The following is a 15,380-nucleotide window of genomic DNA, read 5'->3' as shown; positions in this document are numbered from 1 at the left end:
ATCATTCATTCCCAACACAACTTAATGCATACGGCAATAATTATTTCAATGAGAAACTAATCCATTTCTTTATACATTTCCATTACTGTCCAAACCAAATGACAATATTATGAAGATCCTATTGTCTACCAAGCAGAAATGTGTTGTAATGTAGAATAATTGTATAATGGCTCTATATAGAGGGAACAAAAGAGATCCACTTGCTCTCTTTATGCCACCAATATCAGAGAATGCTTTTTCCCCAGTTAGTACTGAATTTAGAATTGTTATGGACTAAATTGAGCAAATTGCGCTCAAATAAACATTTGAAAAACTCTGGTTCATTATTTTTGTTTAACAAGGATGTCCATGAATTTGGAGCAAAGTTTGGTCAACGACCTTGAAGGTTAGCCATGATCTAGGACAGGGTAAAGGGCTGAGTGGTTACCTCTCCTTGTGTCCCAGTTAAACTGTCTATACTGTGAAATAGAAATGAGAGAAGCATCTAAAGTCTAAAACAAGACTTGGCAGTTTCTGAGATGTGGAACATTCAGTAATGTAAGATATTGCTGGTAGTGTCTCACCCATACAGCAGAAAATTAGACTAACAATGGTTTTATGAACAAATATTACACTTGTGTATAAAAATTGTTTGTGATGTATTCAAAGGTAATGTGCAAGTAGAGGATAATTTCTATGAAATAGATTCAAAGACAATGTTTAAGAATATTTGATTTTTTGGGGAGAGGAGGAAAAATTGTACAATGTGTCTGTGGATTTGTCCAGGGTGGGGTTGGGGGGGCTGGTGAACCTTGTTATCATGCATCAAGGGGGAGGATTCAGTACTGAAGAATGTGTTTATCTCACTTCTGGCATTCAACGTCAGAGACTATTTCTACTTGAGCTGAATTTGCACAATTTATATGTTTAGCTGAAAATTCCTCTCAACTATCCTCATCAAAACTTCTACCACAGCATCAGTCTGACATTTCAATTTGAACACCTACTACTATTCCTCACTGTAAAATGAGTCAGATTGCCAGTGTCAGATGTCTGAGATGTCAAGATCTCCATCAAGTGTATTTGGTTTCTTTGGTATTTTAACTAGTACATTAAGCAATTTAGTTTTCTGGTGACATCTTAATTTGCTTCCATGCAGTAATGCCAATATTAAACAGTGGCAATTTTATATAATGCAGATAGATCCATTAAGAAATAGATAGAGGATATTGAATATGAATTGGAGTAGTGTTGCTGGGACTGGAGTGCAGAACCCAGATCTGGTCTGTTTCTCTGTCTTTGAAACTATCCAAGATAAGACAGCTAAATAGTACACTTTCCAGTTCCTCTCGTTTTATTTTAATCCTCTGATTTATTGTCCTTGAGTTTCCATTTTCTGAAACACTGTTGTCACCTTAATGAGTAATGCATTAAATGCCAATAACTTAAAAATTGATGTTCATGGGAAAGTGCCTCTTTTTGTGACCTATTTTCCAGTTGAGTTCAGTTGATGGAAGAGTTTTAGCGACAATTGTGTTCAACAACTTTAACAATTGGTTTTATTTTTTTTAATGGTTTTTAATTTAATAGAGCAGAATTTGTGTGATCTGTTTGAAAGTGTGTGTGTGATGGCCAGACTGATTTCTGATTCCATGCCTCTTGCCTGTTGGCACATAAACATCAGGAATGTGGGATACACTTTGGGTTTGTCTTCCTGTGTTTTTTTAGCATTAATCAGAACCAAGTTTGAAAACTGTGCTCACCAGCTTTGTAGCACCTTTCATGATAATGGGGCCTATTTAATGAATGGTGCCATTTCCCAGCATATCTGAATCCACTTGCCTATCATTTTCATACTGCAAACATCAATTCTGTTTGGAGCTTATGAATAATATTCAACACAATGACATTGTTGCTTACGATGGGCTGATGCTTTGGAATGTTCCCATCAGCCTACATTCTGGTTGTTACACTGTCATTTACAGTCGTAATCCTCAGTAATGCCCTCTGATAGGTCAAGTTAACAAAAGTTCATATGGAAACTGGGCATACTATGATTCTGTCCTCCAACATTACGCTGATGATTAAAAACGTAAAGTAGAGGCAAAACATGGTGAAGCCCAAGAATTTGTTCATCTTCCACTTTGAGACGCCAATGGAGATGATCACAAACAGCAGCATCAGGAACAGTAGAACAATGGCACAGAACAGGCCATTACTGCTGACTGGAACCGCGTTGAATCTGTGAAAGGCAGCATACAGCAACCAGGGCACAGGAAGCCTGTTAAACAGAAGGAAAAGAATCCCAGAGAAGATTAAAAGGTGAGTGTAATTACTGAAAGAAAGTGATTGTGTGGAAGATAATACTGAATGTTACAAAGTGAGTGATCACTTGGGCTGTACATTGAGGCTATCAGTGTTTTTCATGCTTTAAAATTCCTGCACTTGGCTGGAGACAAGAGTTGATAACTCATTGAGAAAAATCATGTCTCACAAACTTGATTGAGTTTTTTAATGAGAGCAGAGTGGTAGATGTTATTTAGTTGGACTAGTGAAGTTTTTGACAAGGTTCTGCCTGGTAGACTAATTAGTAAAGTTAGATGACGTGGGATTCAGGAAGAGCTTGCCGATTGGATATAAAATTGGCTTGATGGTAGGATACAGAGAGTAATAGTGGAGCGCTGTTTTTTGCACTGGAGGCCTGTGACCAATGGTGTTCTACAGGGATCGGTATTGGGTCCACTTTTGTTTGTCATTTATATAAATGATTTGGATGAGAATGTAGGAGGCATGATTAGTACATTTGCAGATGACACCAAATTTGTGCTGCTGTAGGCAGTGAAGAAGATTATCTAAAATTACACAAAGATCTTGATTAATTGGGTTAATGGGCTTGAGGAGTGGCAAATGGAGTTTAATTTGGATAAATTGGTAAAACAAACGAGGGCAGGACTTGTACAACTAATGGTAAATCACAGGGTAGTATTGTAGAACAGAGCCTTATTCTTTGAAATTTGTGTCATAGGGAGACAGAGTGGTTAAGTAGACGTTTAGCACGCCTGCCTTCATCCTCAGACCATTGAGGATAGGAGTTGGGATGTCATGTTGAGGTTTTAGTGGTTAAAATCATAAAGTAGCAACAAAACATGATGAAGCCCAAGAATTTGTTCATCTTCCACTTTGAGAAGTCGATCAAGATAAGGTCTCTTCTGGCGTACTGTGTGCAATTCTGGCCACCCCAAACTGGAGAGGGTTCAGAAAAGATTTACCAGGATGTGGCCAGGAATGCAAATAGACAGGAAAGACTGGGACTTTTTTCACTGGAGCGTGGGTGGTTGAAAGGTGCTCTTACTGAGATTTATAAAATCATGACGGGCATAGATAAAGTGAATGACAAGGATCTTTTCTGTCAGGCAAGGGAGTTAAATTCTACAGGGCATATTTTTAAGGTAAGAGGAGAAAGATTTAAAAAGGACATCAGGGACAACTGTTCTACACAGACATTGTTTGTGTGTGGAATGAACTGCCAGAGAAAATGGTGGCTGTATGTACTGTTACAATATTTAAAAAACATTTGGATGAGTACATAAATATGAAGGTTTGGAGGGATGTGGGCCAAACACAGGCAGGTGAGGTTAGTGGAGTTTACTTGGCAGGGCCTGATTAGACCGAAGGCTGTGTTTCCATCTTGAGTTCAAGTCAAAATAAACTTGTATCCCCCTCAATCGCAGATGCAGATTGACACATTGGAAAACATTCATTACTATTGTGGCTGGATTTGGATGACAGAGGCATCAGGGTGCCTTAAATTTAAAGCACTCATCGTTGTGTCCAAATCTTTACATAGTCTCAGCATCCATAATCTCAGCACTAACAGGCCTACAGGCCTCCTTGCTATCTCACATCTTTCAGATGTTTGAAGAGGTGGGGTGTGGGGGAAGGAGGGGCTATTAATGACACAAGTGCAGTATTCTTTCGCTTGTCTTTTATCTTCAGTTGAAGCACTACAACTGCCCCAGTATATATTGCAAATGGGACCCCTCCCCAATCCCACTTTAAATTAAAACCCCTCCCCAGTACCACACGGCAATCATTCACCCAATATCTCAACAGCTAAACGAACAATACTTGCCCGACTGTGATGTCGAAGATGTTGCTTCCCACTGAACTGGACACTGCCATGTCTCCCAGACCTTTGCGAGCAACAATGACACTGGTGATGAGGTCAGGGATTGAGGTGCCTGCAGCAAGGATGGTTAAACCCATTATCTCTTCAGAAATGCCAATTGTCTCACCGACCTGGAGAGGAAGGAAATTGCTGTATAAAGCCTGAACTTGGAAAGTTACCAGTCTTCAATCACATAACTCTGGAGTAGAAGGATCTTGGTGGCAAGTTCCAGCTTACTGTAGTATGTTGTACCAACCTAAAGTTTAACTTACTCTTAGCTGGGCAGAGGTTAGGCACTAAAATTGTCCTCAGTGTCAGTGATGGTGAAATATCAGTCAAGTTTCCTTCACTTGTGATGCCTTCTGGAAGAGGCACCTATCCAATGACATTGAGTAAGAGCAGAAAGAGATGTATCAGAAAAACAGCTGCTTGGACATAGTGCTAGAGATCTGCTAGGACCCACTGACCCATTTCCTGCATCTTCCAGGGAAAGTCAATCCTTTCAAATAAAAATGAGAAAGAAATGTTTAAAAGGAACAATTGAAATATTTCACGTTTATTCATAAGGATTGGCGCAGGGTCCACAGCTTTTTGTCATTTATATAAATGATTTAGATGTGAATATTGGAGAAATAGTTAGTAAGTTTGCAGATGATACCAAAATTGGTGGTGTAGTAGACAGTGAAGAAGTTTGTCTCAGAGAATAACGGGACTTTGCTCTGATGGGCCGAGGAGTGGCAGGTGGAGTTTAATTTAGATAAATGTGAGGCGCTGTAATTTGGTAAGGCAGGTCAGGGCAGGACTTATCCACTTATTGGTAGGGTCCTGGGGAGTGTTGCCAAACAAAACGACCTAGGAATGCAGATCCTTGAAGTGAAATCGCACATATACAGGGTAGTGAAGAAGGTATTTGGAATGCTTGCCTTCGTTGGTCAGTCCATTAAGTATAGAAGTTAGGAGGTCATATTGTGGCTGTACAGGGCATTGGTTAGATCACTTTTGGAATACTGTGTTCAGTTCTGGTCTCCCTGCTATAGGAAAGATGATGGTAAACTTCAAAGAGTTCAGAAAAGATTTACAAGGATGTTGCCCGAATGGATGGTTTGAGCTGTAGGGAGAGGTTAATTAGGCTGGGGCTATTTTCCTTGGAGCATTAGAGGCTGAAGGAGTGTACTTATAGTGGTTTAAAAAATTATGAGAGGCATGGTGAATAGCCAAGATCGTTTTTCCCAGGGTATGAGAGCCCAAACCTAGAGGGCAAAGGTTTAAGGTGAGATGGGAAAGATTTAAGAGACCTAAGGAGTAATTTCTTTCATGCAGAGGATGATGTGTATATGGAATGAGCTGCCAGAGGAAGTGGTGGAGGCTGGTACAATTGGCATCTGGATAGGTATATGGATAGGAAGAGTTTAGAGGGATATGGGCCAAACACTGGCAAATGGGACTCGAGTGTTTATGGTATCTGGTTGACATGGACAAGTTGGACCGAGGGGTCTGTTTCTGTGCTGTATGACTCTACAACAAATCAACTGCTGTAAAGTCAGCTGTCCAAGTTGCAGTGCATGGAATCTCAGAATGCATGTCCAGTTCCCTCACTCAACCTTATAGATTTCTGCTTAACCACTTACTCACATTTCTCATTGAATGAAATTCATATCCAAAAGAGAGGATTACAGACAAACATCATAACAATGCTTAAATGTTTTATAGTTGTTTGGCATATGCTAAATATAATTCCAGCAATATCAAATCACAACTGAAGGCTTCAGTAAGTATTTAATCTTAACTATATCTTTGCAGAATATATTTCTATTCATTATGCTCAGTTGGTTTTGAAATGTTGAAACGCTGTGTATCTTCCGCAACTACACTGGCACCACCCCCCACCTTTTCCTCCGCTACATCGATGACTGTATCGGCGCTGCCTCGTGCTCCCACGAGGAGGTTGAACAGTTCATCAACTTTACTAACACCTTCCATCCCGACCTGAAATTCACCTGGACTGTCTCAGACTCCTCCCTCCCCTTCCTAGACCTTTCCATTTCTATCTCGGGCGACCGACTCAACACAGACATCTATTATAAACCGACTGACTCCCACAGCTACCTGGACTACACCTCCTCCCACCCTGCCCCCTGTAAAAACGCCATCCCATATTCCCAATTCCTTCGTCTCCGCCGCATCTGCTCCCAGGAGGACCAATTCCAACACCGCACAGCCCAGATGGCCTCCTTCTTCAAGGACCGCAGATTCCCCCCAGACGTGATCGACGATGCCCTCCACCGCATCTCCTCCACTTCCCGCTCCTCCGCCCTTGAGCCCCGCTCCTCCAACCGCCACCAAGACAGAACCCCACTGGTTCTCACCTACCACCCCACCAACCTGCGCATACAACGTATTATCCGCCGCCATTTCCGCCACCTCCAAACGGACCCCACCACCAAGGATATATTTCCCTCCCCTCCCCTATCAGCGTTCCGCAAGGACCACTCCCTTCGTGACTCCCTTGTCAGATCCACACCCCCCACCAACCCAACCTCCACCCCCGGCACCTTCCCCTGCAACCGCAGGAAATGTAAAACGTGCGCCCACACCTCCACACTCACTTCCCTCCAAGGCCCCAAGGGATCCTTCCATATCCGCCACAAGTTCACCTGTACCTCCACACACATCATCTATTGCATCCGCTGCACCCGATGTGGCCTCCTCTATATTGGTGAGACAGGCCGCTTACTTGCGGAACGCTTCAGAGAACACCTCTGGGCCGCCCGAACCAACCAACCCAATCACCCCGTGGCTCAACACTTTAACTCCCCCTCCCACTCCACCGAGGACATGCAGGTCCTTGGACTCCTCCACCGGCAGAACACAACTACACGACGGCTGGAGGAGGAGCGCCTCATCTTCCGCCTGGGAACCCTCCAACCACAAGGTATGAATTCAGATTTCTCCAGCTTCCTCATTTCCCCTCCCCCCACCTTGTCTCAGTCGGTTCCCTCAACTCAGCACCGCCCTCCTAACCTGCAATCCTCTTCCTGACCTCTCCGCCCCCACCCCACTCTGGCCTATCACCCTCACCTTGACCTCCTTCCACCTATCCCACCTCCATCGCCCCTCCCCCTAGTCCCTCCTCCCTACCTTTTATCTCAGCCTGCTTGGCTCTCTCTCTTATTCCTGATGAAGGGCTTATGCTCGAAACGTCGAATTCTCTATTCCTGAGATGCTGCCTAACCTGCTGTGCTTTGACCAGCAACACATTTGCAGCTGTGATCTCCAGCATCTGCAGACCTCATTTTTTACACGCTGTGTAATTTAACAGATGGAGACTGACACATATTAAATTATATGTTATAGGAATCTTATATGTTCTAAAAGGAATATATTTTTCTCGAAATAATGGAGGATTTGTTCCAGTTGGGAGTATATGCAATGTCAGGTCATGTGGGTTTTATATTCCAACCACACCCACAGCATGGATTGAATTGTGAAGGAAAGTAACCATCACTAACACTGTACCTACAGGAAAGTAACCATCACTAACACTGTACCTACCTGGTGGGCCCACCACACCATCAAATATGAAAAAGCACCAATCCACAGAATAGATCCAAAAAAGGTCCCAATAAAGTATTTCTTTGAAGCCTGTTGGAAACAAAAATAATGTACATCATGGATATGCTGTCCTTTAAAATCTTAAGGAAATGTAACCCTTTAAACTGAGAATCATTAATTTAGCTTTATTAAAAAAGTCATAATGGTAGAGAAGGAATCAGTTCAGTCCCTTCAGGCCATTTTATCTTCCTGAAGAAATATAGTCAGTCCATTCTCTCAGCTGCCTAACTATTTTTCTTTATTACATCATTGATTACCTATGCTTCTACCACCCTCTAGGCAGCAAGGTCCAGGCCATTATTAAAAACCTTCCTCACATCCCCCTTGTATCACTTGCTCAAAATGATAAATCTGTGCTTCCCATTCCTTGAAACCAGTAGCTATTGGGAACAACATTTGCGTATTTCAGGTTTAGATAAGGAGGCCTTATGGTCTGGGACACCTCTATCTAAGCTCCTTTACTTAACCTAGTTTATCTAATCTAACCTAGTAGCTAAATTTTCCCATTCTTGATACCATTCTGATAAACCTTTTCAAGGACCTTGATATCCTTCCTGAAATGTGGTGACCAAAACTTTCATAGATTCTGATGTTCACTACATCATTTGGTTAAATGTCAGGTTCAAGAATTTGCTCCTTGCTAATGTATGATTTTCCACATGATCTTTTCTCACTTACTGCATTTCGTACATCAGGCACCGTTAGCCAGAGCGGGAAAACGATGGGAAGTAGGCACAGGTAAGTGATTTGTTTCCGTCGGGTGTCTGGCCATTCAAGACTCAAAGGTTCTTCATCGTTGGTTGCCTCTTTCTCCTCCTTTTCATTATCCTCCTCATCACTATCTTCATCAGTATCATCACCATCATCACCACTATCATCATCATCGTCATCACCACTATCTTCAGAATCACCATCACTGCTGTCATTTTCATCACCACCATCGTTTCCAGCATCTTCACCCTGATCATTTGTTTCCTACAACCAAATTAGAAATGGAAATATTCATTGAAAACATTTACTACAGATTTCTGACATTTGAATTCAACCAGCCAAAAAAAATACTGTGGCTACAGAAACAGCTCAGAGACCAGGAATCCTGTAGCAAGTGATTCACCTCCTGACTCCCCACTTGCCAAGAATGGGTGCAGCTACAACAATACTCAAGCTTGAACACCTTCCAGGGCAAAGCAGCCTGCTTAATTGGCCCCACATCCATAAACATCCACTCCCTCCACCACCGATGCTCAATAGCAGTATTATGTACCATGTAAAGGATGTACTGCAGAAAATCACCAAAGATCTTCAGACAGTGCCTCCTAAACCCATGACAACTTCCACCTAGAAGAACAAGGGAATCAGATTGCTGGGAACATCACCACTTGCAAGTCCCCCCACCCCCAAAAAAAGCCATTCACCATCCACAGCTGTGTCAACATTAATATTTCTTCACAGTCATTGGATCAATATCAGCCAGTGATCCCCACATCCAGTGAACTAATAAAAATACTTTGTTTAAAAAGGTGGCTTGGAACTGTGAGTCAAACTTTGTTTAAGCAACTACTATTGTGTAGGGAGTACATGTATAGGAAGGGATGAATTCAATTCTCTCGGGTAATTTTCTTGAGTCAGAATGAACTCAACACTTTTCAGTTAAGCAAATTTTAGTTCAAATAAATTTCTGATATAGTCAGATAAAATCAGGCCAAGTTCATTAAGAAAGAAGGGATGAAATTTTACAATTTACTGTTACATATGGGGGCCATGGTGGCCACGTACTGTAACTGTTTCCTAGACACCTTCACTGGCATTGGGGTGTTCATGACGTGCTGAGATAATAAAGTGAAACCCAACAGTGTTTTGGGCTGGTCCTGGTGAAACTCTCAGTCCAGAACCTCACCTTGTCATCCATCACCAGTTTTGCTCTTTATTAGCTGCAGTTCCAGCAGTGGCCTCTTGTCCTGGTGGCACCACTGGGCCTGGAGAGTCACTGGCCAATCAGAGACAGAGCTCCTCCTAAACTAACAGCTTGACGGCCCCAAATCAATGTTTCTAAATTTGAATCCTCATGGAAATCATTCCATATATATCCAAGTCCAGGTCATTATTATGTCTCATAAAAAGCAGCAATCCCAATGACAAGCCCTGGGAGACATCGCTATGCAACTCTCTCACATCTGAAAAGGAACCACTCAGCCACAGTCCCTTTGATCCAATGGGTTGCTAATAAGCCTATTATGTGGTACTTTATTGAACTCCAAAACTTTGACATAAATTGCACTATCCTCAGTCAACCTCTCCCACCTTTCGTCAGAGCTCAAATTTGAAAGCTTGTCTTTGGTGATAATTCAGTTTGGATTTTAAGTTTTTTAGTATTTCCCAAGTTTTCATTCAACACAGTTAGTAGAAAAATTGTCTGCCTCCCATTCAAATTACCTAAGCAGTGTTTCTAGACAACTTCTCTCATAATGCCTTCTTTCTCATGGGTGCAATGGGACAGGTCTGAACCAGGAACAAGGTCGAGTCATAGAGCTGCACAGCATGTAAACAGACCCATCGGTCCAACGCATCCAGGCTGATCAATGTCCTAAATTAATTTAATTCCATTTGCCAGTATTTAGCCCATATCCCTCCAAACCCTTACTACTTATATACCCATTCAGATGCCTTTTAAATATTGTAATTGTACCAGCCTCTACCATTTCCTCTGGCAGCTCATTTCCTACATGCACCACACTTATGTGAAAAAATTGCCCTTTAGGTCCCTTTTAATCTTTCCCCTGTCACCTTAACTCTATGCCCTCTCATTCTGGACTCTACCACTCCAAGGAAAATACCTTGGCTATTCACTCTATCCATGTCCCTCATGATTTTATAAGTCTCTATAAGCCTCTGCCTCCAGTGCTAGAAAATAGCCCCAGCTTATTCAGTCTCTCTCGATAACTCAAATCCTCCAACAAACTCTCAGTACCTGGTATCAGTCAGATTTAGCACCACACAGACACAGTCACTGCATTACTATCTTTGTTGCAAACTACACATGCTATCCTATCATTGCAAAGATACATCCCTCTCAACGCAGGCCTTGAATAGAAATTCTCTTGCTCCATTAACATTGCTCTCCCTCTAGTATTGATCAGATTAAATTATTTGGGCCTGTTCACCTGATCTTTAATGGGATTTTCTTCATCTTCAGCACTTTCTGTTGGTGATGATGGACTTGGTGGATCAGTTGGGGGAGTCACTTCAACATTCACCACGTTGGGAAGATTTGTCTCCTCTCTTGCCTCCTCTTCCTTCTTTTCTTTTTTCTCCTCTTGCATTTCCTCTTTCTGTTTTTCATCCGTCTCTCCACCTGTGAAAGAGAAATGACCAGAATCTTCAGAATTTAATTGCTCTGCTGTTTTCTTTCTTTCAGTATCAGACTTTGATTATGGCTCAATGACCACTCTTGTTCATGATTCATATGTTTATCTTGACAGCTTAAACAATTAGATATCATAATCTATAAATGTTGGCAATTATCTGTTCATTCTAACCCAGTAGTGAGCCAGGGTAACCAGTATTCTTGCTGAAATATCACCAACACCCTTTCGTAGGAGTGATATGACTCATTATTCAGTTGCCAGGGTTTGCAGATCTGACTGCATCACCATCACCGGTTACTTATGAAACCAACCTTAAACAGTTGAGCACCTCTACTCTTCAAAGAATGCAGCCAGAAGAAATAACAGAAACCTTCTCTTATAATCTTTTAATCCAAAGTTCAAGAGCATTTTATATTCTCAATTTGTATAGTTGGTAAAACAATCTGCTTCTCAAGGTGGGAGCCAGACACATAAACATGCACATAAACTTGCAAATATGGACAAGTACAGGCCAACTGATCAACCAGTTGTGAGTCCTGCGAAGTTGTGACACTTCCTTTTTTAGGTCAAGATTCTTTAGCCCTTCAGCACCAATCAGTCTCCCATTAAGGACAGAAATCCAGAATCAGAAACCCATACCCAATTAGAGAAATGAATTCTGTATGCTTATAGGTGATTGAAAATAGTCTAGAGATCAGTGTTGGGAAAGGTATCGAATCTATTCTACATATTGTGTCAAATCATCACACAATTCCAAAACACACAATTCCAAAATTGTAGTGAAGTTCTTTCCTGAAGGATTGAATTGCACAGTATGTCAGCACAATGTTCTTTTGACACTAGGACTTGGGTTCCATTAGATCTCCATTCTACCAGTTTTGAGAGATTCCATGTCATCTGAAGAATCTCAACCTGGTATCACAGTAAATGGACTGTGGAGCAATGGAATACAAAAAAAGTAAGATGTACCAAAGAGGAATACAAAATAAACTTTGAGGGAATATCAAGATTAACTACATTATTTCTACTTTTTTTAGTAAAGACAAGGTTTGGGGTAATGTGAACCCCTTTAAAAATTGATGAGTAATAATTATATGAAACGAAAATCAGGAAATGGCAGACGTTTTGAATATTTAGTTTGTGCCAGGTTTCAGATTAGTGGAAGAGAATTGCAGACAGACTCATTTTAATCAAGGACTTGAACTGACCAAAGGTAATGCAAGAAAAAAATGAATGTTTGAATTTGGAGTGGCCTGTTGGCTCAGTGGTTAGCACTGCTGCCTCACGGCACCAGAGACCCAGGTCCAATTCTATTCTCTGGTGACTATTTGTGTAAAGTTTGCACATTCTCCTCTGCTTCTGTGTGGGTTTCCTCCAGGTGGTCCGGTTTCCTCCCATAGTCCAAAGATCTACCCGTTAGGTGGAGTGGCCATGCTAAACTGTCCTATAGTGTCCAGGATTGACGTGGGAAATGCAGGGTTACAGGGACCGGGTAGAGAGAATAGGTCTGATGGGATGCTCTTTGGAGGGTTGGTGTGGCTGGCATCCACACTATAGGGATTCTATGGTGAAATAAAATCCCTGCATCTGATAATTTTCATCATCAGGATTTAAAGGAACCAAATTAAGAAAGTATTGATGCTTTTGTTACAATCTTCCAAATCTCCTTCCATTAAAATATATGTATCTTTAAATTGGAAAATTGTAATTTCGTTATTGAAGAAAGGTGAGCAAGTAAACATTCAGGAATTTCTAGACTTGTTTGTCTAAGATCAGTGTTACTGAAATTAGATTACAGTGTGGAAACAGGCCCTTCGGCCCAACAAGTCCACACCAAAGTGCAACCCACCCATACGCCTACATTTACCCCTTCACCTAACACTACGGACAATCTAGCATGGCCAATTCACCTGACCTGCACATCTTTGGAGGAAACCGTGGGAAGAAACCGGAGCACCCGGAGGAAACCCACGCAGACACTGGGAGAACGTGCAAACTCCACACAGTCAGTCGGCTGAGGCGGGAATTGAACCCAGGTCTCTAGCGCTGTGAGACAGCAGTGCTAACCACTGTGCCGCCGTACCGCCCAATGAAGGATGCTACAATGCATTGGCCAGGAATCGAACCGGGCCTCCCGTGTGGAAGGCATGAATTCTACCAATGAACCACCAATGCACCTATGTATGATTGCAGCCCTATTAACTGTGTACAAAGAGAAATTTGAGCTAGTTAGTGACAGCCAACATGGGTTTGCAAAGGGCAAGTCACATCCAATGAATTTAATTGAATTTCCTAACAAGAGAACTGAAGTAATAAATGAGGTTTATGACATATTTATGTGGATTTCCAGATAGAATTTAAAAATCTTCCATTTAAAGCACAATTAACTAAATTTAAAGCTCATGTAATTTTAAAAAAATTATTACCTTCCCACTCAGGAGATTAATTAGACAGTGAAAAGAGTAGGAACAGTGGCTATGTTCATGAATTGGAAGGAAGTGACTGGTGGTTACCCATAAAAATCTACATTCAGACTTTGACTATTCACGTTATTTATTGATGACGAGATAACACAATAGAGCGGGCCATATTAAATACTGCTGTTGGGTGGCATAGTGGTTAGTGTTGATGGGCACATAAAATGACAAAGTGGGTGAAATTTATAAGATGCATTTTATAAGTCTTTCACCTTAGGCTAAGTAAAGGACAGCAGTGAGTATTATTCAAAAAGTGAAAAGCTAGAAAGTGAAAGTCCAGATAGATTTCAGAGTGTGTGTACAAAAGGGCGGGGAAAGGCTATTTACCCCTTGAGCAATGGAGGAGGGAGGGTTTAAACAAGAGTTCTATAGTAATTGTGGGTGATTTTAATTCCTATGTCGACTGGGCTAGCCGCATCAGTAATAATGCAGTGATCAGTACATTCCTATAGTGTATATATGACAGATTTTTAGACCTGTACATTAAGGAACCATCTCAGGAACAGACTCTCGTAGATTTGATTATGCAATGAGAAGGGATTAATTAATAATTAATAATCTTACTTTGAGAAGTCCTTTAGAAGTGATCATAACACAACATGATTCTTCACTGGGATAAAAATTTATCCAATTCAAGGAATTCCCACCCTAAGGGCATTGTGGGTCTAGTTATAGCATATGGACTGCAGCAGTTCAGCTAAGGCAGCTAGGGACAGGCAGTAAATGCTAAAAGTTTCTCTAAGATTGTAAAAAGAAAAACATAAAGACAAATGTAGGCATCTTAAAATCTGAAATGGGAAAATTGATAATGGAGTATAAAGAGATGGCAGAGTGATTAAACAACACAAAATCAAAATGAATTTAGATTAGAGATTAGATTAAATTTCCTACAGTGTAGAAACAGGCCCAACAAGTCCACACTGACCCATTCCCCTCTGACTAATGCACCTAATACTATGGGCAATTTAGCATGGCCAATTCACCTGACCTGCACATCTTTGGACTGTGGGATGAAACCGGAGCAGCCAGAGGAAACCCACGCAGACACGGGGAGAATGTGCAAACTCCACACAAACAGTTGTCCGATGTGGGAAGGGAGATTGAGTTTGACAAACCTCTTACAGTTTTCTGGAGATGCAAATACGTGTAGTAGGATCACCGAGGGAGACTTGGTAGGTGTAATGTATTTGAATTTGCAGGAAGCTTTTGATTAAAATCCCACACAAAAAGGTCATTGTGCAACATCAAAGCACATGGGATTGGGGGTAAAATACTGGTGACACTACATTTGGAGTATGGTGGACAGAAACTGGTCTCCTTACCCAAAAAAAATTCACTTGCCATAGAGGGAGTGCAGTGGACTGATTCCTGGGATGAAAGGTTTGTCAGATTTTATTGTCCATCCCTAGTTGCTGTTGAGAAGGTGATGATGAGCTGCCTTCTTGAATCATTGTAGTCCATTTGTTTTTGTAATAACCATCTGTTTTATTGTTAAAACAAACCCTGCAGCATTGCGTACTTATGTCTCAGTAAGAGACCACTTAGTTAATGCCAAAACAAATCAAAATATGATCTCTCAAGCTGGTTTGGGGACTGACCTATCTGATAATACCAGGCTGATACATGGAGAGGATGAAGCAAGCCCCTAACCCATCTCCCTGTTCCAAAAATCCATTTAATATAAACTCTCCCACAGTCGGGAGTTATCAGATATTAAACTAATAAGAACAGAAACAACGTCAATTTTCCTGCTGTTCGGATGCTCCCTGACCTGCTGTG

At 41.4% G+C, this 15,380-nt stretch overlaps 1 protein-coding gene and 1 non-coding gene across 2 annotated transcripts in view; both read right to left on the bottom strand.

The window, feature by feature from the left end:
* Nucleotides 1-2,010: 2,010 nt before the first annotated feature.
* The window catches only part of slc24a1 (solute carrier family 24 member 1), a 48,768-nt gene continuing 35,398 nt past the window's right edge, over nucleotides 2,011-15,380 (bottom strand). Inside the window, exons 6-10 of the mRNA XM_060852837.1 lie at nucleotides 10,921-11,060; nucleotides 8,438-8,734; nucleotides 7,700-7,789; nucleotides 4,112-4,278; nucleotides 2,011-2,260 (exon numbers count right to left, since the gene is read on the bottom strand). Coding sequence (XP_060708820.1) covers nucleotides 2,011-2,260; nucleotides 4,112-4,278; nucleotides 7,700-7,789; nucleotides 8,438-8,734; nucleotides 10,921-11,060 — 944 coding nt within the window. The remainder of the gene's footprint in view (nucleotides 2,261-4,111; nucleotides 4,279-7,699; nucleotides 7,790-8,437; nucleotides 8,735-10,920; nucleotides 11,061-15,380) is intronic.
* Nucleotides 15,168-15,356, bottom strand: LOC132834439 (U2 spliceosomal RNA). The gene has a single exon (XR_009647188.1). It is a non-coding gene; the product is annotated as a U2 spliceosomal RNA (small nuclear RNA).

This window comes from Hemiscyllium ocellatum, chromosome 39, assembly GCF_020745735.1.
Source record: "Hemiscyllium ocellatum isolate sHemOce1 chromosome 39, sHemOce1.pat.X.cur, whole genome shotgun sequence".
NCBI lineage: Eukaryota > Metazoa > Chordata > Chondrichthyes > Orectolobiformes > Hemiscylliidae > Hemiscyllium > Hemiscyllium ocellatum.
This window is presented reverse-complemented; position numbering and strand designations above follow the sequence as displayed.